Here is an 18,720-nt window from a genome sequence, read left to right as displayed (position 1 = left end):
TCACGGATAAAAAAATAACAAGAGTGAAACCAAAATTTCAAAACGCAAGTAAAATTAATTTGCACAAAATTTAAAAATGAAAGCAAAGTTTTCATAATAGCAAAGAATGGTCGCGGATCAAAAAATAATAAGTGTAAATCAAAAATTTAATAACACATTTTAAAAAATAATAAGCATGAATCAAAATTTTAAACACGTTTAAAATCATATTGCACAAAACTGAAATATTAATGCAAAATTATCCGAATTGCACACAAAATCATGCTTTCCTTGGTTATATTTCTGTTTTTTGTGCTCAGACATTTTCTGCACATATTTTTATTTTTTGTATGCTTATGCTGTTTTTCCCTTTGCTCTTGTTTCCACGTTCTGCGCTTCTTCTTCCAAATGTTGCAGTTAGAGTTTCATGTAAATCAGGGCGGGCTTAAGTGTCATCATTGGTCCACTAGTTCTAGATTGACAGCTCCTCCTCTAGCCAATCAGATGAAGAGGGGCGGTGACATCTCTCCAACGCGCTTCATTAGCTGCCGATGCTCAGTGGTCTGTTCACTTTTACAGATGAAAATGGATAACTGTCAGCTGGGAAACATCTTTCCATACAGGACACCGTTATATGTGTTTGTCTGTCACTGCTATACGCCTACCTGGCGATCCGTTAACGTTAAATGAGTAAATCGGTAAATTAATTTTGAATGAATGTAATGTTTTTGCATTGAAAACGATAGTGCAACAATTACAGAGGCCAGGTGGATTTGATATACACAATGATTTATTTGCATATTGTGTTTATTTACATAGCTACATATATAATTGCCTAACACTATCATATTAATGTTTCAAATATATAAAGTTTGAACGTAGGTGGCGGTAAGTTACTATCTTTAGAGTAAGACATTAAATCATTCATTCAAATGGCTGATTCATTCAGTGAGGAATAAAGTGAGTCATTCAATACGAAAGGCTGCTGTTTTGCTTGTAGAGGACACTGTTCTGCTGTGGCTTTGTTTGGACTCTTCGTCGAAATAGAGCAAAATGAGAAAATAGTTACAATTAATAGTTACTATTAATAGTAAACTCACTCAAAATTATACTTCTTGTTATATTGATTCAGTTCAATAAACATTTGCAATGGTCCTGATATTAGGAAAAAGACTCTTCCTCATGTTTTGCTTAACTGTATGTCATAAAATAAATTATAGTGCCATTCTTTACAAACAACATTTATTTTAAATGCTAAGCCTATAACGTATTTAAAATGAAACTAAAACCTGAACCTCCTGCTGGGCTCACATACCTCTCATTTCCATAAGTGAATCATTAGATGCGGTGTAACATTTGGTTGATAAACTATTAGCCTATTTATTTTGTAAAGAAGGCTTTGTACTTCTCTCGTATCTGAATACTTAAACAACATCCTTCACATATGCAAAAACTGTGTTTGGAAAACACCACGGCATGGCGATGCTCGCGCTGACCGGCAAACCCTACATATTATACAAAAGACAAGCTAACTTGAGTCACCAATACCATTTGTATGTTTAGTTGTCTCATTTACTTTGATGATGAAGAGGCTGTGATGTAAAGATTGCAATGCTGTTGTTGTTTATGTTGTGTGCGCGCGGGAGGCGCCGGCACGAACACTTGCGTTCTTCACATCAACGGAAATGTGATAGATAAGAGCAAGCCATCATTCAAAACGATCTATTTTTTATTTGTGTACCTTCAAAATAACAGTGAAACGTTGTACTTTTGTAAAATAAAGAAAACATACTAAATGCACTTGCCGTCTCAGCGATACTGTCTAGCACTACTTGTCACACAGAATGAGAAATATATTTATAGAAACCTTGAAGTGCCCGCTTTTACCTGTTTACGTTTTGCTTATTTGACATTAAATGCATTATATAAGTCACTTTGGAATATAAATCATAGCATGTTCGGAAGATAAAAAACGCGACGTGTAGTCCGGAAAATACGGTATAGCTAATTATTTTACAGGACCCCCTGACTTTGGGTCACGACACGGACCCCAGTTTGAAAACCCCTGCTCTTACTCATATTATCCTCTCCTAACAGTAATAACCATAACAAGACTTATAATCAGACAGGTAAAGGCAAACCAGGCACATCAGTGACTTTGTGATGCCGATGCATATAGTGGCTTCTCCCTTTCGAGATGTGACCGTAGGCAAATAAATACAGGTGACTATAACCGTGACAGGACGCTGGGACGGCTTATTTAACGTTAACGGATCGCCAGGTAATTTTTTTATGGCCTACAGCAGTGACAGACAAACACATATAACGGTGTCCTGCATGGAAAGATGTTTCCCAGCTGACAGTTATCCATTTTCAACTGTAAAAGTGAACAGAACACTGAGCATTGGCAGTAATGAGGTGCGTTGGAGTGACGTCACCGCCCCTCTTCCTCTGATTGGCTAGAGGAGGAGCTGTCAATCTAGAACTAGTGGACCAATGATGACACTTAAGCCCGCCCTGATTTACATGAAACTCTAACCGCAACATTTGGAAGAAGAAGCACAGAACGTGGAAACAAGAGCAAAGGGAAAAACAGCATAATACAAAAAATAAAAATATGTGCAGAAAATGTCTGAGAGCACAAAAAACAGAGAAATATAACCAAGGAAAACATGATTTTGTGTGCAATTCGGATAATTTTGCATTAATATTTCAGTTTTGTGCAATATGATTTTAAATGTGTTTAAAGTTTTGATTCATGCTTATTATTATTTTTTTTAATAAGTTATTAAATTTTTGATTTACACTTATTATTTTTTGATCCATGACCATTGTTTGCTATTCTGAAAACTTTGCTTTCATTTTTAAATTTTGTGCAATATAATTTTACTTGCGTTTTTACATTTTGGTTTCACGCTTGTTATTTTTTTATCCTTGACTGCAATACATTTGGCCGGAATCTGATCCCATAAGTGGCCGTTTCTGCCGCCAAGACACGTTAACACCAAAAACGATAATGATAACGATAACTATATTAATCTCCATGCCAACGGAATGATAACTTCATAGTTATGTTGTCTGCCGCTTTAAATGCTCGAGCTTGTCGTTAAAAACAGTTGTTCATATCGAAACAAATCTTTGTATGAGACTCAGAAAGAGTGCTTAAAGCATCTCACAAATTTCAACTTTATTCATTCATTCATTTATGTATTTCTATCTATCTATCTATCTATCTATCTATCTATCTATCTTTCTATCTATCTATCTATCTATAACTGTGATACAGTATTTATAGACAAATAAAATCTGTCGCCCCAAGATGATTCGTTCATTTCGTTCACAAATGAGATGATTCTGTTCTTTCCCATACTGTAAGTCGGTGCGTGTAAATGATTCGTTCACGACTCAAACACACCACTAAGTTCCATGTGTTTACCCAGACCGATGCAAGTCGGTGCAGATGACTGCAGTGTTTTTGCGCATCTTGCACGCACTTTCGGATGGAGTATGGCAGTCACTGCATTGCCCAAAACTCGACAAAGTAAACAGAAAAAAAAAAACATTTGATATAGGCCTAAATTAAAACAAGTAACTAAATTTGCTTTTACCAGTGTTCAGAGTTTACTGGATTTGAGGATGCAATATTATTCGGACTAGCTCATAATAAAACGCGTTATTATATGCCCTCCTGTCTGGAAAGTAGATCGCAGCATCATTCGTATTATCAGTCTGCAAGCTGCGACCTTCGCATCCCCAGGCAAACAAGGCTGACCTGGATTCTGCACTGGCATCTCGCTTCATCATTGTATTAGAGCATCGTTTCCGTCCTGTGAGTGATGTCGGACTGTAGGCGACAGTGGAACCGGGAGGATGAGCTCCCTGTGTACCTGGCTAAACCCATCTCGGCCGGACCCAACCAGCGTCACAAGTCTCACGGAATGTTTAGCTCCGTCGAGGGCGCGTATGATAGCAAGACTATCGCTTTTGACCAGTACGCCGCAGGGAGGAAGGAGAACAGGAGCTCACGCAGCAGTAGCAGGGAACGCATCGTGGATGGGCATTTTGAAGCCTATGAGATCAGCGGCGGGACCTTCATCAGCTCCCCGGGTGAGAGAGACGACAGGCGTCCGGGTGTCAAAATCACGGATCAGACTGAAAAGGAATGTGGTTACGAGCAAAACAACGGGAAGGTGGGCTTACATTTTATGCGTGACAACAATACAGTAATTGTTCGGCGCATTTGAATTGTTTGTTCATATCGAAACAAATCATTCTATGAAAGAGAGAAAGAATGATTACAGAAACTCACACATTACTACTTTATTCATTCATTCATTTATGTATTTCTATCTATCTATCTATCTATCTATCTATCTTTCTATCTATCTATCTATCTATAACTGTGATACAGTATTTATAGACAAATAAAATCTGTCGCCCCAAGATGATTCGTTCATTTCGTTCACAAATGAGATGATTCTGTTCTTTCCCATACTGTAAGTCGGTGCGTGTAAATGATTCGTTCACGACTCAAACACACCACTAAGTTCCATGTGTTTACCCAGACCGATGCAAGTCGGTGCAGATGACTGCAGTGTTTTTGCGCATCTTGCACGCACTTTCGGATGGAGTATGGCAGTCACTGCATTGCCCAAAACTCGACAAAGTAAACAGAAAAAAAAAAACATTTGATATAGGCCTAAATTAAAACAAGTAACTAAATTTGCTTTTACCAGTGTTCAGAGTTTACTGGATTTGAGGATGCAATATTATTCGGACTAGCTCATAATAAAACGCGTTATTATATGCCCTCCTGTCTGGAAAGTAGATCGCAGCATCATTCGTATTATCAGTCTGCAAGCTGCGACCTTCGCATCCCCAGGCAAACAAGGCTGACCTGGATTCTGCACTGGCATCTCGCTTCATCATTGTATTAGAGCATCGTTTCCGTCCTGTGAGTGATGTCGGACTGTAGGCGACAGTGGAACCGGGAGGATGAGCTCCCTGTGTACCTGGCTAAACCCATCTCGACTGGACCCAGCCAGCGTCACAAGTCTCACGGAATGTTCAGCTCCGTCGAGGGCGCGTATGATAGCAAGACTATCGCTTTTGACCAGTACGCCGCAGGGAGGAAGGAGAACAGGAGCTCACGCAGCAGTAGCAGGGAACGCATCGTGGATGGGCATTTTGAAGCCTATGAGATCAGCGGCGGGACCTTCATCAGCTCCCCGGGTGAGAGAGACGACAGGCGTCCGGGTGTCAAAATCACGGATCAGACTGAAAAGGAATGTGGTTACGAGCAAAACAACGGGAAGGTGGGCTTACATTTTATGCGTGACAACAATACAGTAATTGTTCGGCGCATTTGAACATGCAAGCACAAGGTTTGCTTATAAAATATTAACAACATATTTTATGTTAAGCATAAAATAAACACACTGCATATAGGCTATTGTTACTAGTTCGATAGGCTATAAAATACGAAATTAAAATCCTTACTATATATGGTAAAATGTAGTAAAATATAGCCTAGTAAAGTAAGTTACCTTACTATATGGAAAAAAATAACATTTAACAATCAAATACTGTAGCCCTAATTGTACGATAATAAGAAACCAAACATACAAAACAAATACAACGTATAGCCTATTTTAGCGTATTATAAAATGTGAAAGCAAAAACCTTATAGTTAGTTAAAGTTGCCTTTATAAAAAAATATAGGCCTACAATATTTAAAATCCAATAGCTACTGTTTTACTATAATAAGAAAACAAACAAAAAACTTTAGGTTTAGCTAGTAATAATTTCGAATTATATAATGTACAGAGAAAATGTAAAATGTTGTTACATTAATGTTTTTCTAAATAAAAATTACAAATGATTTTATAGGCTAATTTATGGGCCATTCCCAGAATTTCCGAATTTCCTGTGCCAGCCATCAAATGTTGTTGTTGTTGTTGTTGTTGTTGTTGTTTTTTCTTCTCACGCATAAATTGCATTTTCTGATATTTAGTTAATGACTATTGCATTATTTTACTCTATTTTACATTATTTTCACGTTTGTCTCTTTAAAGATATTTTGGCCAGTTTTTATATTAGCCTTTGGTTATAATGTGATCTTTATTATTATCAGTTCATTATTATCAGCTCACTCAGATATGTTGAAAAAAAAGAAAAGAAAAGAAAAGAAAAGAAGGGAAAACGTTTTCCAGGTATTCTGTTGTCGTAATGGGTTTTGTTGAAATGTCCTAAAAGCGTGAAAATGACCTGTTTTAGTGGAACATTATTTTAAGCTTAGCGTGATGTTGCAACGTTCTTTCAACTTTTTTTTTATTGACTTAACATTATTGGTAACATTCCAAGAATGCAAAAAACCGTCTACTTTCCTTAATGTGAATAGAACGTTATTTATAAATTATTTAGAATTTAGAAATTGGAATTTTGAAACGACCATTGAGACTTTAAATTCAATATAGCCTATCGAAGAAAAAAAAGCTAATTTAACAAAAAACTTGACCCAAAACCCCGACATTCTCATCACCGATTCTCGCCCAGTTCTCCCTCTTTTTGTTTCATGTGAGGGGGGCGCTCCAACATATACAAAACACGTCTCCGAACAGGCGAAGACTCACATACACTCAAACACACACCCCTCGGGAGAGGCGCTCGCTTGTGCAGCACTAACGGAGCGCTAGCTCGTTAAGTTGGTTGGTGGCACAAAGAAGCGGGTGACTGCTCATTGTTCATCTCCTCAAATCATAAAGGAGAGATGTCTGGGACGGGCTACCAAGGGAAGAAGAACATCCCGCATTTGACGGTAAGATACCGGCTGCGAGGCGACCCTGCTGCTCCCCGGTAAATCCTGCGCATGAGGGAAACGAGAAGGGATTAAATTCTTAGCAAGCCAACAACGCAGAGGCCGCTTAGAAGAGCACTGAAATCAGCCAACGGAAAGGTGACCATTACTGCTACAATGTGGCAAAGCCAGGCACACATCCCTGCCGTGCATGAAGCGACGAATGCTCCGATTGCATTTAAAATAGATGCGGGAATAAATAATGAATCAATGCAGGAATACAGTAGCTTTGTTGGGCGCGTTTCATTTGACAAATGGCGAGTGAATTTGCGGCGGACAAGCCGCAACAGCGTCTGTCGCCAAGAGCACAAATTTGAAATAAAGAGACTTTTGAAATGCCAGTGTTCACATTAAGACAAAGAACTGGAGGAATATGAGCCCTATGTGCTGTATTTTTGCGTGTAGTTATGAGTAATGGATTACAACGATCCTAATCCTTGACTAAAGCAATCTTTGCGATCTGTGCCTGGTTGACATCTAGGAATAGCGCATATATTGAGGTTTTTTATCTGAATATGCAGCCTAAATCAGCTGAGGAAAGCGCCATGGCATGTGCCTTCCTGACAACTGGATGATGTGAGGTTACCATGGCAACCTAACATCTTTCCACATTACCACATTTGCTCTTCTCTGTTCATAGAACCCTACCCATTCACAGAGTGTGAGGCTGAAACTGTGCAGAAGGCTCTTTTATCAGTGGTTGTAAGAGCACTTCACTGAATTGCAAATATAGCAGGTAAAATAAGGTTTAAACTGGTGTTGGAATCACTTATTCTCTTGCTCTCTCTCTCTCTCTTTCTCTCTCTTCCTCAGAGTGAGCGGCTGCTGATTAAAGGTGGAAGAGTGGTTAATGATGATCAGTCGCAATATGCAGACATTTATGTTGAAGATGGAATTATTAAGTAAGACATGCAAATGCACACTTTTTCCAAAGCACAATGCAATTTTTCATTAACATTAATATAAATATGAATGATGCATGCATGAAACCTGCTCATCGATCACAGTCACATGCAAAAAGGTTCTTAAATGGCTCTATGCAGCATCTTATAAAATATATTAATTTATCTTAATGGTAGTGGAATGTTATTTTAAGGTTAGCACAATGTTTCTGAAACTTAATTTTATTAACAACTCACCATCCTAGAAATGTTAATATGAGACATTCCAATAATGTAAAAATGTCCAGTTTGCTTAATGTTAAAGGAACATTATTTCCAAAGAATTCATTCATATTTAGAAATCAGAAATACTTGTGTGTGTGTGTGTGTGTGTGTGTGTATATATATATATATATATATATATACTGTATATATCCGTATATGTTGACATTTATGTTGATTTATGTTGAAGATTAACTTAATGTCATGCACAAGCAAATGAACACTTTATTTCCAAAGCGCAGTGCAATTTTTCACTAGAAATTGCATATAATTAATGTGAATATCAATGATACATGAAAAATGGTGCATATTATGAAATGTAAGGTATATGTATATACCTTATGGTTGGGGTTTTGAGACTTTTTGATTCCAAGGACCCCCAAATATAATGATTGCCAGGGACCCTTTTATAAATGCAGCTATATGTTTTCTTGCACAAAGACCCATTAATACTGATTAGATAATTAGTTTGAAGTAAAAAATAAAATAAAATCTGTTAACAAAAATAAAATTTAAAAAAACTGTGGCTGTCAATAGAATGTAATAATGTGTAATTGCATTGTATTTCATAACATATTTTATTTGGCATAATATGACATTCTCCTGTGGCATCAGGCCTTAAAAATCTCTTTATAACCTTGATGTTTTAATTAAAAACCTACATTTGAATCTTTCGTGTAATATAGTTCATTTGTAGTATGTATTTGGTCCCATGAATATTTTTTCCTTCCTTGGCCCTCTCTGCGCTTTATTAAACCCTCTATCTCTCCTACAGACAGGTTGGGGAGAACCTGATTGTGCCGGGGGGCGTGAAGGTGATTGAGGCTAATGGGTGTTTGGTGATTCCTGGAGGTATTGATGTGAACACCTGCCTGCATAAGCCTTACCTAGGCACCCCACCTGTAGATGACTTCTACCAGGGCACCAAAGCTGCTCTGGCAGGAGGAACCACTATGATCAGTACGTCTGGAGGAATTGTTATTTTTCTAAAAAAAAAAAAAAAGGGGGACTTAAAATGACATTTGATCTCAAGATTGTCTCATTTGGGCAAAGGTATATTTGTATGTTGAATATTTAGGATGCAGTGCCAACTTCCCTAGCAAGGAGGACAAATAGGCTGGACTAGGACTCACTTGCATCTCCCTTCGAGAGCAAAGCAGCGTCCCAAATATGTCTGTTGTTGCTACAAGGACATGCCCTAGGAATGCATCTCCTGCATGTCAGCTACAGCCAGTCAGATTTTGTCTCTTCTAGTAGTCTGAGCCAAGAGGTTTTTATGGTTACAGTAGTTAATTTTCTTTAAACAATGAATCAGAACTATTAGCTGTTGTGAGTGACATCATTTCCAGCCACAAAGAGTGAAAGGAGTTTTTGTGCACGTGAAAAAAAAAGACTTTGAGGAACATACAGAGATTAATGGAGTAATCAACAACTAAAGCAGCAAACTAACAGCATCTTCAATAGAAAATAATAGAAATGACTCAATAGAGTCTTCAAAAACCAACCAAAAATCTCAAGACCAGTTTGAGCAGAATCCGTCATCTTCTCTTTCAGTTGACCATGTGACTCCACAGCCTGGTGAGAGTCTATTGGAGGCCTTTGAGAAGTGGCAGGAAGTGGCTGATAAGAAGTCCTGCTGTGATTATTCACTTCATGTGGATATCCCACATTGGCATGAAGGTGTGAAGGAGGAGCTGGAACAGCTGGTACAGGAAAAAGGTGAACACATATTTAAATTTGTAATCACATATTTGAAATTTGAATTTCAACAACTTGAAGTGCTAATGATTGTAACGATTGCTCAAATGTTTGGGGTCAGTAAATTAAAAAAAAATTATTAATACTTGTATTCATTCAGTAAGGACACATTAAACTGGTCAAAGTGTCAGTAAAGCCATTTATAATGTTATACAAATAATTTAAATGTTCTTTTGAACTTTCTATTTATCAAAGAATCCTGAAAAATGTATCAGTTGTTTCTAGAAAATATTGAGCAGAACTGTTTTCAACATTGATAATAATGTTTCTTGAGCACCAAATCAGCATATTAGAATGATTTCTGAAGGATGATGTGACACTGAAGACTGGAGTAATGATGCTGAAAATTCAGCTTTGCCATCACAGAAATAAATTGCATTTTAAAATATATTGAAAATTGATAACAATTTGTATGTCACAATATTACAGTTTTACTGTATTTTTGATCAAATAAATCTTAGATTGTCTGATTCGGTCTGATATCCTACAATATCTTTGGAAATACATGTTAATGTTCTCTTCTTTTGGTAGGAATCAACTCTTTCCAAGTGTACATGGCTTACAAAGGGTTATTTCAAATGCCTGACTCTCAGGTTAGTTGATGTTGCCGTTAGCAACATTGCCATCTACTGTATGCTTCCATCTACAGAACGTTCTGCACTGTAATATAATAAAATCTGATCTCTCTTTCTCCCCTATAGTTGTATGAAGCGTTCTCATTCCTTAAGGAGCTGGGGGCAGTGGTTCTGGTTCATGCAGAGAATGGAGACCTGATAGCACAGGTTGACTAATGAACAAATGCCATACAGTATTCCAAAATATTTAGGTGCCATTTACTGTTTTTTTCATGTTTACAACATTTGTGTTCAAGGAGCAAAGCAAAATCTTGGGAATGGGCATCACCGGTCCAGAGGGCCACCCACTGAGCCGTCCAGAGGAGGTGGGATCAATAAACAAATTGGCGAATGAATTATAAGTTTAACTGAGTAACTGTTTATCCAGCCACTTTCAGTGGTGTGAAGCGTCCTGATGTAATTGGTTGTCTGTTTCACAGCTGGAGGCAGAGGCTGTTTTCCGTGCCATCACCCTAGGCAACCGAGTCAACTGCCCTGTTTACATCACCAAAGTGATGAGTAAAAGTGCAGCTGATACTGTGGCCACTGCACGGAAGAAAGGTGATTGCAAATTGTGAAATATTGTTGCATGCTGAATTCATATTTTAATATTTTTGAAAGAAGCCTCTTATGTTCATCCAGGCTGCATTACTTCATCAAAAATATAGTAAAAATGGTAAAATTGTGAAATATTATTATTATTATTATTATTATGTTTTCTATTTTAATATATTATTAATATATAATTTATTCCTGCGATTGTAAAGCTGAATTTTCAGCATCATTACTTCAGTCTTCAGTCTCACATGATCAGAAATCATTCTAATATGATTTGCAGCTCAAGAATAATTTTTTTATAATTATCAATGTATGTTTAATGTATTATTAATGATCTTTTTTTAGCATTCTAGAAAGTTGAAAATAACAGAATTTATTTTATTTAATTTTTCTAATTAAAAGTCTTTACTGTTACTTTTAGTCAATTTAATGCATCCTTGCTGGAAAAAAAGTTAACTTCTTTCAAAAAAAAAAAAAAAATCTTTGTGTCCTTAAATTTTTGAATGGTATGAATAGCATATTTTTTTTTTAATGAATCCATAAATATGTATTCTTTTCATTGCACTGGCTTTAGGCTCTGTTGTTTTTGGTGAGCCAATCACAGCCAGCTTGGCAACAGATGGATCACACTATTGGAGCAAAAACTGGGCAAAAGCAGCAGCCTATGTGACCTCTCCACCCCTCAGCCCTGACCCGATGACACCTGACCACCTTCACTCTCTACTGTCCTGGTAAGAAATTTTGAGTTATTTCTACATTTTAAGACATTTGTGACATTTGCATCATTAGTGTAGATGCAGTGTAACAGTGGAGACTTTGGGCAAGTGGCACTATCTACAAATTTCTTATCGGTATGAATAGCATATTTTTTTTTTAATGAATCCATAAATATGTATTCTTTTCATTGCACTGGCTTTAGGCTCTGTTGTTTTTGGTGAGCCAATCACAGCCAGCTTGGCAACAGATGGATCACACTATTGGAGCAAAAACTGGGCAAAAGCAGCAGCCTATGTGACCTCTCCACCCCTCAGCCCTGACCCGATGACACCTGACCACCTTCACTCTCTACTGTCCTGGTAAGAAATTTTGAGTTATTTCTACATTTTAAGACATCTGTGACATTTGCATCATTAGTGTAGATGCAGTGTAACAGTGGAGACTTTGGGCAAGTGGCACTATCTACAAATTTTTTATCTACTCTCTCGATTACTTTGGCTCTTTGCTACACCCAGACCGCAGACACACCTTTTCCTGGCCCCATTTCTAAAAATAGATCAGGCTTTCATCTCCTGTTGCCATGGTTACAGAGCACCATCGTCCTCTCTCCCCACACACAAACACACACACACACACACACACACTCACAGGCACAGGGATTCACACACACACACACACACACACACACACACTGTCACAGAGGCAGACTGACACAGCTGGAGAGAGGACATTTATTTTTAGCTTAGATACATTAGACGGGTCCAAAGGATGAGAGGAAATTCTAGAAAAAAAATCAAAGTTCAAGTATTAGATTATATGTATGATCTGAAGACAAACAACAGTCACACATATCCATAAGGATTATGGATTCCACATATTTAATTGAAGCTGACAAATTCAGTTGGGCCTGGTTGTATGGTTAGCCCACATGAAGAAACTATTTCAGTTTCACAGAAACCACTGTACACTGATGAAAGTCACATGATGAATCAAAGCTCATGACAAGCAGCTTTTCCAAAGCTGAGGAGGTAAATACTAATATGTAAAACGTGCACAGTGTCATTCACACAAATACTAAACACCATCATGGTAACATGTATGACACTAAAATAATGCAATAAACATTAATTTAACGACATTTGATGTAAGATAAAAACCCTAATATACATAAGTGATAAGAAAAAAAATGAAGAAAGTTATTTCAACAACAAAAAAACATCAAATGTGAGGTGTCACACAGGAAAATCTGGGAATGTAAATTTTTTAATGGTTTTTCACTCTAAATTATACAATAAAAGTAGTTCATTTCACTTCCAAAAACCATAAATTTGATAGCATTTTACTGTAAAATTACATTAAATAAGGTATTATAAAAGTTATAAGGTATTATATATATTATAAAAAGGTTAGATCTATTACAGCTATTCACCGTATACAGTACATAAACCAATTAACAGGTTTTTACTATAGCGTACAGTCTCTTACCATTAAAATCATGGTAATTTTTTACAGTGTAATTTTCCTGATGCTAGTTGCTCAATAAGCAAATCTTTTGTCAGTTTAGTGGAAATGTCTAATACTTACTGCTCAATCTGCTATCTCGAATAGTAACTAAGCTGGTTGGTCAAAGGATAGAAGAGATATCTGGGGACATGATCTATTAAAAATGCAAAGAGTTGTCATATTTATCCCTCAGGTTTTTGAAGTGTAATATCTATGAAGTTTGCAATGAATTTGAAAGTGAGCACTGAGCTTTTCATTTTTTTTTAAAGAAATTAATACTTTTATTTAGCAAAGATGCATTAAATTGATCAAAAGTGTCAGTAAAGTAAACTTTATAATGTTACAAAAGATTTCAAAGGTTTCAAATAAATACTGTTTGAAATGTCTATTCACCAAAGATTTGTTTTCTCAAAAATATGCAGCAGCAGCTGTTTTCATCATTGATAATAAGAAATGTTTCTTAAGGAACCAAATCAGCATATTAGAATGATTTCTGAAAGATCATGTGACACTGAAGACTGGAGCAATGATACTGAGACTTTATCACAGGAATAAATCACATTTTAACACAGTTATTTTAAATTGTAGTAATATTTCACAGTATTACTGTTTTTACTGTATTTTAGCAAATAAATGCAGCCTTGGTGAGCATAAGAGACTTCTTTCAAAAACATTTAAAAATCTTACCAACCTCAGACTTTTGAACAGTAGTGTACAGTTCTATGCCACATTATGCAACCTATAAAGAAAAATAAGGTCACAAAGAACATCACAACTAGCTCTAGAGGACAGATCATGTTCTGTTTGGAGCTGCTACCCCTGTAGTTACATTTCTCTTAAACTTCTATCTTCAGTGGGGATCTGCAGGTCGTGGGTAGTGGACATTGTGCTTACAGCACATCTCAAAAGGCCATAGGGAAGGACAACTTTACTCTTATACCAGAGGGAACCAATGGAGTGGAGGAGAGAATGGGTTTCGTTTGGGACAAAGCTGTGGTAAGTGCACCTGCATGTATGTTTATATGGACTGAGGTACATGTTGCATTTATCAGTAACCACTCAATTTGTTCCCTACAGGCTATGGGGAAGATGGATGAAAACCAGTTTGTTGCAGTTACAAGCACTAATGCAGCCAAAATCTTCAACCTGTACCCTCGTAAGGGTCGGATAGCAGTGGGTTCAGATGCTGACATTGTTATCTGGGACCCTGACAAGATCAAGACCATCACAGCCAAAGCACAGCAGTCGGTGAGGACTACAAAGCTCTGCAAGATGCTGGAATATTGAACCATACTCTGGATGGCTGTTATTTAGTTATTTAATACTGAATTTTATACATCTGTAATGGGTTGTTGAATTGTTCCACTCTTTTTATAAAAAATAATAAATTTGCAAAACTACGTTTTTCCTAAATCTTAAAAGCTTTCAAAATTTTAATGGTGATTTTGTTTATACTTTGAAAAACACTGGAAAATGGGTTTTCTTCTAGTGCATCACTCTTCTTCTATTTCTAGGCTCTGGAGTATAATATTTTTGAGGGGATGGAGTGTCATGGTGGTCCAGTGTATGTGGTCAGTCAGGGTAGGATTGTGTTTGAGGAAGGGAAGCTCCAGGTTCAGCAGGGGACTGGACGTTTCATCTCCCGCAAGCCCTTCCCTGACGTCGCCTACCAGCGCATTAAGTACCGCAACAAGGTATGACTCTTAATCCATTGATTATTTCACTGACCTTCACTTAGTCTTAGTTAGCTATGCTGTATATATAAACTACCATAAACTACCATTAAAAAGTTTGGGTTCGGTATGATTTTTAATGTTTTTGAAATAAGTCTCATGTTCAGCAAGGCTGCATTTATTTGATCAAAAATACAGTAAAAATTGTAAAATTAAATATCTGTTTTCTATTTTAATATACTTTAAAATGTAATTTAGTCTGTGATTGCAAAGCTGAATTTTCAGCTTCATTACGCCAGTCTTCAGTGTCACATGATCCTTCAGAAATCATTTTTAATATGGGGATTTTGTTCCTGAAACATTTATTTTTGTCAAAACAGTGATACATTTTTTTCTTCAGGATTCTTTGATGAATAGATATTTCAAATAGAACAGCATTTATTTGAAATAGAAATCTTTTGTAACATTGTAAATGTCTTTACTGACACTTTTGATCAATTTAATGCATCCTTGCTGGAAAAAAAGCATTCATTTCTTTTTGAAAAATTAAAAGCTCTCTGCTCACTTTCGGTTTCATTGCAGGCTTCATAGATATTACACTTAAAAGACCTGAGGGATGAATATGACAATACTTTGCTAATTTAAAATAATTGATTTCAATTTTAATATATTTTTAAATGTAATTCATTCAAATCAAAGCTGAATTTTCAGCATCATTACTCCAGTCTTCAATGTCACATGATCCTTCAGAAATCATTTTTAATATGGGGATTTTGTTCCTGAAACATTTATTTTTGTCAAAACAGTGATACATTTTTTTCTTCAGGATTCTTTGATGAATAGATATTTCAAATAGAACAGCATTTATTTGAAATAGAAATCTTTTGTAACATTGTAAATGTCTTTACTGACACTTTTGATCAATTTAATGCATCCTTGCTGGAAAAAAAGCATTCATTTCTTTTTGAAAAATTAAAAGCTCTCTGCTCACTTTCGGTTTCATTGCAGGCTTCATAGATATTACACTTAAAAGACCTGAGGGATGAATATGACAATACTTTGCTAATTTAAAATAATTGATTTCAATTTTAATATATTTTTAAATGTAATTCATTCAAATCAAAGCTGAATTTTCAGCATCATTACTCCAGTCTTCAATGTCACATGATCCTTCAGAAATCATTAGGTGCATTCGACTTCATGCGGCGCCGCGCAAACCGATCGGTCTGTTGCTCATGAAAACGTTTCTGAAACGTCTGTGTATTTGACAAATATTGCATTTAATTCACTTCATCTGTGATAGAGTATACAAACACTGCGTGAGCGTCACTAACGGGAGCAGAAATGTTCGGCTTGACGGCTCCGTTTTCAACTCCGCCCCCGACTGCAAGCGGCTACTCACATCGCCGCCTGTAGCCGTGCTTCAAGTCGGACGCACCTATTATGATATGCTGATTTGTTGCTGAAGAAACATTTCTTATTACTATTATACATTTTGAAAATCGTTGTGCTGCTTTACATTTTTGTGGAAACAGTGATACATTTTATTTTTAATTAATATTTTTAATTAATTTTTGCTAAATAGAAAGTTCAAAAGATCAGCATTTATTTGAAAAGGAATCACATTATAAATGTCTTTATGGATTTTTAATCAATTTAATGCATTGCTGAATAAAAGTATTAATGTCTTTAAAAGAAAAATCAGTAGTGAAGTAGCATATTGGCTCAGTATTTGCTTAGCATTCATTTGATAAATGATAATGTCATAATGAACCAGATGTGTTGTGATATGGTGCAAAGACTGTTAAGAAAAGCACCTGTCCTTTAACTGTTTTTGGCAGATGATGAGTAAGCAGGGAGTTTCTCGTGGGATGTATGATGGTCCAGTATATGATGTCCCAGCGACACCCAAATATATAACCCCAGCACCCTCTGCCAAGACCTCGCCCACTACACACCAGCCTCCACCAATCAGAAACCTGCATCAGTCTAACTTCAGCCTATCAGGTAAGATGGGATCAGACTATAGAGAACATTACCTTTTCCAATATATCCCTAAGAACATAATATTCAGAAATTCCTTTGAATAATGTATCATTTTATCAGTATTTTACAGCAAGTATATTTTTATGATTATTTTACTATTAGGGGCTCAAATCGACGACAACATTCCTCGGCGCTCTGGCCACCGCATTGTAGCACCCCCTGGTGGTCGTTCCAACATCACCAGCCTTGGTTAAGCCTTCTGCAGAGAGAGAGAGAGAGAGTGTGAGTGTGTGTGTGTGTGTGTGTGTGATTATAGTTCAATATGTTGACAAATCATCAGTATTCTCCTCTCACAGGGCCATGCTATTAACCGATTTTTGTGCAACGCATGCATGTCAAAATATCACTGTACCTTACCTGTGCAGTAAATGTCCCATCCACAGTGAATATTACTGTATGCATTGTGCACAATAGTCTCACTGCTAAAACATACCTATATAAATATCTATAGATAGCTAGACAATCACTAGAAAATACTTTATATCTGTAACAAATTTTAGAAAATGCAGCATTTAAACAATGCTAATATAACTACTCACATTTTTTAATTATTATACCCTAATTCTGCTGATGTGACCCCAGTGTTTGTGACAGTGTTGAAAATGTCCTGCTTTGAAGCCCTGTGAAACCAGTCACTGGTCATCCCAAAAAAATGGTGCTCCTTCTGCTGGACAATTTACAGAACTGAAGATAACTTCTGTTAGTGATGATAAGGGACAAGTGCTAGAATGCAGGTCTGAGATCAGTTTTGGTATAGATGTAGCACTAATAAGTACATTGTAATGCTGAGTGACGATCTGCTCTTACAAGCACTCTCATGTTCTCTGTGCACTGAAATGTTTTTAATTCTGTGTTATCAGTCTGTTTGTGGTTAAAAATGGCGATGGTTTGCATGATCTCACTTTTAGATGTTGGTATTATTCACATCTGACCTTTCGATTCTTACTCTCTCTTTATACTTTGAAGGAAAATTTGATCAGTTGTCTTATCTAATTTGAATTGTTGGTTTTACAAGAAAACTTTGTTATATCACTTTTCATTTTAATTCTGTATTTAGTAAAACAGCTGTATGCCATTTTAGCTCCTCCAAGCTCTTGACTGCGTAGATTTTGCTTATTTCAAAATTAGACTAGAGAAGGTATTCATATTACCTCAGTATCACCAATGCAAAATCAAAGAAGAATGCAACTATATGCAAGCTGCAAGATTTTTTTATTTGTCTGCAAGACCCTCATCTGCGATACAAATTATGACATCTGGAAGAGCAAGTCACACATGCGTTCAGAAAGAGCTTCTTCTGCCTGTTTTTTTCCCCTTCTGTTGTGAGATTTTTACAGTATTGCTCCACACTAGACTAGTCACTGTGCACACGCTAAAAGGCTTAATACTAAACTTCCACTGGATACTGTAAATGGTAATCGCTCTTGTTTTGGACCAATACAAGGGCAATTCCAAACCTGCTGTATTATTTTCCATACCCCATTGTGATTGCCTATGGTATATATAGTGTTTATGAACGATGCCATTTTTTGTTTTTGTAGGCTGATATCCTCTAATGCACTTATTGACTGTTGATAATGATATTCACTTTGCTATGGTGAAATAAAGTTCATAAATAGATGTCGCTGTTTGTTTCATTTGTGTGAGATTGCCTTTTTCTGAATTAACCATATCTGACAGACATGAACAAATAAACCTGGGGTTGTTTTATTTGTCACAATATTTTGTATTTTAGTCAGTTTCTGTAGACACGTCTTGCCAACAAATAAATATTGAAAATTCCACCAGTACTGTCCAGAAAAAGAAAAAAAAATGCAACTTCACCACCTGTAAAAACAAAGCTTGCTTGGATG

The 18,720-nt window shown here is 36.5% G+C and overlaps 1 protein-coding gene across 2 annotated transcripts; it reads left to right on the top strand.

Moving 5' to 3' along the window:
- The first annotated feature begins 3,429 nt into the window (after window positions 1-3,429).
- Window positions 3,430-18,497, top strand: LOC107714216 (dihydropyrimidinase-related protein 1-like). 2 transcript variants are annotated; one of them, XM_016519999.1, is made up of 14 exons: window positions 3,430-4,169; window positions 7,649-7,737; window positions 8,774-8,958; window positions 9,553-9,717; window positions 10,288-10,349; window positions 10,458-10,538; window positions 10,628-10,696; window positions 10,811-10,931; window positions 11,503-11,659; window positions 14,003-14,144; window positions 14,226-14,396; window positions 14,663-14,842; window positions 16,663-16,828; window positions 16,970-18,497. In XM_016519999.1, exons 1-14 carry the CDS (start codon window positions 3,816-3,818, stop codon window positions 17,059-17,061), a joined length of 2,034 nt encoding a protein of 677 aa, XP_016375485.1. In that variant the 5' UTR covers window positions 3,430-3,815; the 3' UTR covers window positions 17,062-18,497. The 2 variants fall into 2 exon arrangements, with proteins under 2 accessions (XP_016375485.1, XP_016375484.1); XM_016519998.1 differs by lacking the exon at window positions 3,430-4,169 and adding an exon at window positions 4,560-5,294.
- Window positions 18,498-18,720: the final 223 nt, after the last annotated feature.

The sequence above is a fragment of the Sinocyclocheilus rhinocerous genome, unplaced genomic scaffold (genome assembly GCF_001515625.1).
Source record: "Sinocyclocheilus rhinocerous isolate Xijiao unplaced genomic scaffold, SAMN03320098_v1.1 scaffold1591, whole genome shotgun sequence".
NCBI lineage: Eukaryota > Metazoa > Chordata > Actinopteri > Cypriniformes > Cyprinidae > Sinocyclocheilus > Sinocyclocheilus rhinocerous.
This window is presented reverse-complemented; position numbering and strand designations above follow the sequence as displayed.